General features: G+C 35.2%; 1 protein-coding gene across 2 annotated transcripts in view; it reads left to right on the top strand.

Moving 5' to 3' along the window:
- The window catches only part of snsl (snustorr snarlik), a 16,908-nt gene extending 10,629 nt beyond the window's left edge, over positions 1–6,279 (top strand). Inside the window, exons 3-6 of one of the 2 annotated variants that reach the window (XM_018511971.1) lie at positions 5,294–5,374; positions 5,463–5,593; positions 5,803–5,961; positions 6,141–6,279. In XM_018511971.1, the coding sequence (XP_018367473.1) occupies positions 5,294–5,374; positions 5,463–5,593; positions 5,803–5,961; positions 6,141–6,176 (407 nt within the window). In that variant the 3' untranslated portion in view covers positions 6,177–6,279. Of the gene's footprint in view, positions 1–5,293; positions 5,375–5,462; positions 5,594–5,802 lie in introns of both variants that reach the window. The other variant, XM_018511970.1, reaches the window with a different exon arrangement.
- The last annotated feature ends 299 nt before the right edge of the window (positions 6,280–6,578 follow it).

Below are 6,578 nucleotides of genomic sequence, written 5' to 3'. Positions count from 1 at the left end.
GTGCTGAAAACCTTAAATAAATTTATTGCGAAAAATATTATCTCGGCCGGGACTTGAACCCGGATCTCTTGTATTCCGTACGAGCGACCTAAGCCATTAGACCACCGAGGCCTTAGTAATATTCTTCGCAATAATCAGTATATGTAAGAACAATAACGCTTTTTTGCAGACAGGGTGTATAACCAATAATAAGATTTTTTATTTGGACCGACAAGAATTAAACACTAAGTATAAGCGTATTCAGGCCTATGACGGTCAAAGCTAGATCTTTTTTGCCTAAATAATTCCCAGTGAATTATCTATATCCTATATAATGTACATGCACATATATCATATTTTTGTAGTTATTCAAACTGCGCGCCGAAATTTTTCCGGACTTAATCTAACGCAATTAAACTACTGCAATAATATCACAAGTTAAATTAAATTGACAATGTGTTAAAAACCTTAAATAAATTTATTATTATTGCGAAAATATTACCTCGATGGTCTAATGGCTTAGGACGCTCGTACGTAATACAAGAGATCCGGGTTCAAGTCCTGGCCGAAGTAATATTTTCGCAATAAATTTATTTAAGGTTTTTAGCACATTGTCAATTTAATTTAACTTGTGATATTATTGCAGTAGTTTGGGTGGCATCCAGTTGGACACGGCTCAATTGGACACGAGCCACTCACAGCGCTTGAGACTACAAAGCTCCTAAGCACCGGTCGCTGTGATTGGTGGTGTCCAATCGAGCCGTGATCAATCGGGATCACCCCCCTGAATACGCTTATACTTAGTGATAAAGACTTTTGCACTAACTTTATCGTATTACTTGAAAATCACCCAAATTCAACCTTGTCGAATAAATATATTTTTTAGGATAGTTCGTAATAATGTACTTTTTTTCCTAAAATACAACTTAATATGTTTCGATTTCTGTAAATTAAAACCTTGTATCATTTTTTTGGAAAATAACTAATTTATTTAAAAAACGATTTTTTTTTAAATTTTGAAATTTCTTTCTTCCTTTTTTTCAAAATATCTTGGTTTTTGGAAGTTTTATGATATTCTTATCTATATATTCTTTTTCCTTACTGTCTGTGTTGTATCGATTGAAAAAAAGAAGTTAAAATTGATGCATTAGATCCCGAGATAAAAGCAAAAAAAGATTCCAGGGTTATCGTAACCCATGTGTGGTGAAATCAGGTGGCGAAAATAGTGTGGTGTTCAAGAGTTAATTTTAAATGAATTAATTTTTAACTTAATTTAGTTAGTAATAAGATAAAAATGGACTCTTGATTTAATAACAAATTAATATTCAAATAACAGACAATTGAGAGTAATAACTGGGCAGTAATTCGTGCGCTATTATTTAACAATTATATTTGTGGATTACTTACTTCAAATTAAAACAAAATCAGACTTTTCAACTCTATTTAAGCCATCTTCAGCGATGTAAAATAATTTGTTAATTAGTACAAAGCACGTGTGTGAAGTTAGCTCCGCACTTTTCAAATTCTGTAATTTTTTAAATTGTGTTGTGTTGTACTATGTTTGTACCGATTTGTGCCGCAAACCTCAATAACATGAAGCATTTAAAACAAAATACAATTTGCTAGTCATATTAATATTTAGGAACGAAAAACTTCAAACTCCAGTAATTTGCGAACGGTGTGAGATAATCGAATTCTGCGAATTGTACTACTCAAGATCTATGAAATACGCGCATAAAAATATTAAAAAATATGGATTTGCTGAGCTGTCTAAGGCTATATTAGAAAGTATGCCGAATAATAAATCAATCTACTGTGATCAACTTATGCAGAGAAACATAAAATATAGTACATAAATTTTTATAGAGCACGATCTAATAGAATATAACACACAAAAAGAATACCTTCTTGCGGACTTTGCGACGAAAATACTTCAGAAAAATATTTTTATTTTAACGGGTGTTGTAGCTCGATATGGCGATAACAATAATGAACATTATGTAGCATATTCTTATCAAGGTTCGCAATAGATTGAATTCGACGATTTAGTGAAAAACACTAAATATAAAACGAAAGACTTTCAAGTAAATCCCAATTTAATTATTTATATTGCTGAGAAAGGAGATCAAAATATCTTATATTAACATTGATCGCTCGTTTAACAGAGGAAGTAGTTTTGCAATAGTTGTAAACTACTTTAATATGATTGGTCTTACGTTAATTTCTCAATGGATCTAAATGTGTCCATCTAACACAATGTATACTAAAAAATATTATAACAGTCGCACGACTGCTTTCTTCGTTGAATGTGCCATTGTAATGTTAAAAATTAATAAGATAACACTAATGTACGCGCGGACGTTCGCACACACACACACACACGCGCGCGCGCGCGCAGGCACGCACGCACGCACGCAAGCAAGCACGCACGCACGCAAGCACGCACGCACGCAAGCACGCACGCACGCAGACACGCACGCACGCACGCAGACACGCACGCACGCACGCATAGAAACGGTCCTTTTTAAAGCTATTATGGTCTCGTTTACAGCCAGGGTTAAATTAAGGCACTATAAACGTGAGTATTCGCATCCGCCATTTTTACTCCTATTCACTCTCTTGCTCCTTTTCTCAATTCCTTGCTCTCTCTTCATTCCGCCGCTAAACTAAGAAGATTGAAGAGAGAAGAGAGAAGGTTGAAGAGAGAACAAACAGTGGGGAAAGGAGTAAAAATGGTGGATGTGAATACCTATGTTTCTAGTGCTCTAGTTCAATCCGAGTCGGAATGTAAGAACCAACCAACTGCAGTCGAGAGCATTCCCTTGTCAATCGACTGTAACAGGGGAATACTCGACTGCAGTTGGTTGGTTCTTACATTCCGATTTGGATCGAACCCTGGGTGTAAACTAGGCCTATGACGTACAAATCCGATCGAGCAACCTCCCAGCGGTGTACATCGGATAACGCAAATGCCGGCGGTATATGTCAACTTTGAACATTTATAAGGCCAGGAATGGCAGGAATGCCTTGTGCAAAAAAAACAAGTCATCTGGTGACACTTTATCATTTCAAAATGGTGTTAAGTTAGGGTTAAGTTAGGTTTCAGCTCCATCAGACATAACTAGAAAAAATTAAAAAATGACAACTGCTTTATTTATCACCACCATTATCAACAATTTTTATCAACACCATAGGTCGACATAGGTAATCCCTATCTTCTTTATATAAATGCTTCGTAGAGCTTGAGTAGCACAATTCAGCACAACTCGCAAAATTCGATTATCTCACACCATTCGCAAATTACACGAGTTTCAAGTTTTTTGTCCCCAAAAAATCCTAACGACTGATTCATAACTTTGACGATACCGCGAAATCTGTTGGTCTGAGGAAATTTTGCTATAAGTAGAAGTTGTTGTACTGTCGTAGCACAATTCGGCACAACTGAAAAAAATCCAAAAATGCTAAATTTTTTATTTGCCCCTTACCTTTTTTCAAAAATTTTTATGAAAAAGCCTTAAGCTTTTCCTTAAGCCGAGCCTTAAGCTAATCTCGACTTTTTATGCGCGTGCTTTGTAGATCTTGAGTAGCACAATTCAGCATAATTCGCAGAATTCGATTATCTCACACCGTTCGCAAATTACTGGAGTTTGAAGTTTTCCGTTCCTAAATATTAATATGGCTAGCAAATTGTATTTTTTTTTTCGGAAAACGCTTTATATTATTGAGCTGCGGTTTGCGGCACAAATCGGCACAAACGTAGCACAACACGGGTGGGACCCAGTTGGACACGGCTCAATTGGACACGAGCCACTCACAGCGCTTGAGACTACAAAGCTCCTAAGCACCGGTCGCTGGGATTAGTGGTGTCCAATCGAGCCGTGATCAATCGGGATCACCCCTGGCATCCCTCAAGTTGTCTCACCCATGGTTTAAAAATATAAGATATTTCATTGCGCATAATGGCCAGCAGACACTAAATTAAGACAACTAATTAAATATTTGTCCTAAATTAGAACAACCAATTAAATGCTTATCCTAAATTTAGGACAAATTTTTGATTGGTCAAAGAACAGCCATCATGTTAAAGACGACTGCGCATCGTTGGTAATGAAATACCTTGTATTCTTATACCGTCTCATCTATTTTCTTCCACCATGGCTGCGTTCGAGGAGCGCGCTGTCAACGCTATTTGTGTCATACTATCCTTGTTTCACATTTAATGGACGATGAAGATAGAATGACACAAATAGCGCTAATAGCGTCTCCCTGAACCCAGCCCATGAGTGTCGCAACAGGCGAATACCATCTGCTGCTTAAAATATGAAACAAACAACATTTCCGAGGGCAATAATGATGATGATGATGACGTATCTTAAAAATTTGACATTTTGTATCACATATGTCACATTTAATATCTTCGTTTATACAGGGTATGATAGACAACAAAAACAGTTTAGTTATACAATTTAAACCCGAGTTGTCCATTGAGACTATTCAGAATCAATCAACTTCTGAGTATTCTCAATGATCCGATAATCTCGGGTGCTCGCAACTCGCCAGCTCGAATAAAGACACGGGGCCGTCTCGCGCTCGCTACACTTGACGCGAGACACTACCGTATCTCTTGATATCATATCTAAATAGATTGTACTCATAAATAAAAAATGTGTTGCTTTCTAAAATGTTTTTTTAATTTCTAAGTTTTCCTTATCAAGTGTTAATATTATAACGACGAAAATAAAATTTATTTTTTTTATTGTACTTAAAATCATCAAAGTGTCAGTTATAGGGTAACGATTGCTTATTAGAGCTTTCTTTTTCAGTTTATATTTTGTTTGAATACTTAAATGAATATGAATACTCGTAAATATGTATAATCATAGTTTTTTCGTGAATAAATATTTTTGAAAACCCAAAATTTTGAATGAATATATCATTACATTTTTTTTAATGTGAAAATTTTGAATAAATACAATTTATAGCTCAGTTACAAATTTTTGTATTTATCGGGTACACTACGAACTGCAACGTTCATGAAACGTTGGCATTTCTAGAATTGATATAGATAACCTGTGAAGCACAGCTTCTATACAGAAAGTACCCGTGGAAACCTTAAAAATATTAACATCTTTTTCTGTATTTTAACGTATCTAAAACTTGTTAAAATTAAATAGGAGGCGTTGGTTGTATTCTTTTGTAAGAGATAAAAGCATTTTTTAAGATAAAATTATGTTAATAAAAAACATGACAGGCTTCATAGATTTTTCCATTTATATCCAACGATTAAAAATTGATATAAAAATAAAATTCACAGATGCAACAAGCCTGATTATACCAGAAGAGCTTCCGACCATTCTAAGTTTGATTTATTCCAATATATCGCCAATCAAAAAAGTTAAGTATATCATATGTTAAGAATATAACTTTATCTTATTACATAATCCTTGTTAACTTATATCGATATTTTGTTATGAAATCTACAGGAACTGATTCCAGATTTGGCGTGGGTTTTCGATTAGGTGAACATGCGGATTTTCAAATTCTTATTGAACTAGGACCTCAGACCGAGACAGATCCGATAGGTACATCCAACGATGCCAAAAGGCGACGAGATGTAAGAATTTGCGTAATTTGTACACTAATGCCCATTTCCACCAATATAGATTAACTTTAATCTCGGTTCAACTTACTCTTCGTCTTTTTCTAATCTTTAGAACTAGAAAAAGACAAAGAGTAAGTTGAACCGAGATTAAAGATGATCTGCGTTGGTGGAAACGGACCTAAACCGTCACATATTTAATAAAAAATTTTTTTGATAAATAGGCGATGATAAATGCTGCGATGAAGGGAGAGCTAGGACCATTGGCACAAACGGTAGCTAAATATCAAATAAACCGTAAAATCCAAAAAGAAATGGATGAACTCAAAATAATAGAGGAGAAGATTAAAAAGATTAAAATGGAGAATATAAAGGCTCATGATGTAAGTAAGAAATTTATACAAAATGAGCCAAAGAAAATTTAAAGGGTAAAAAGCTAAGAAACTTTTCAATTAATTTTCATGACATCAAAATATAGAACATAATGTGCCATTTACATATCATCTTATTAAGTTCATCAATATGAATTGCGTTGATTGGCGGATGGCGAATGGTGTTGTAGATTGTGACTGGGCACTGGACAGCCACTATTGTATAACCTCATTAATGTCATTTAGTAAACATGAAAAATTGAAGTGATAAACAATGTGCATGTTTGTTATAAAATCCTATTACTGCGCCATAGTTGTTCGTAGAGCGTTTTGTTAGCCCGGATCCTCATACGGGCAACAGCGCTTTGACACCGAACGCTGATTGGTGAAAAACGGGTGGTGGGAGTAAATTTTACCCCCACAACCGGCTTTTCACCAATCAGTGCTCTGTGTCAAAGCGCCGGTGTCTGTATGAGGATCCAGCCTTACGTATCACTTTCATCTTTGTCACGATTTTATATCAATAGGCTATTTCAGAGATTTGTTACGCCTGGGTGCAGAGTGTTTTACCACCGTCTTTTTCTAATAAAAAAAAATGATCTGTACCAACTTTCATTAAATTCAAATGA

This window comes from Trachymyrmex cornetzi, unplaced genomic scaffold (assembly GCF_001594075.2).
Source record: "Trachymyrmex cornetzi isolate Tcor2-1 unplaced genomic scaffold, Tcor1.1 scaffold39, whole genome shotgun sequence".
Classification (NCBI taxonomy): domain Eukaryota; kingdom Metazoa; phylum Arthropoda; class Insecta; order Hymenoptera; family Formicidae; genus Trachymyrmex; species Trachymyrmex cornetzi.
This window is presented reverse-complemented; position numbering and strand designations above follow the sequence as displayed.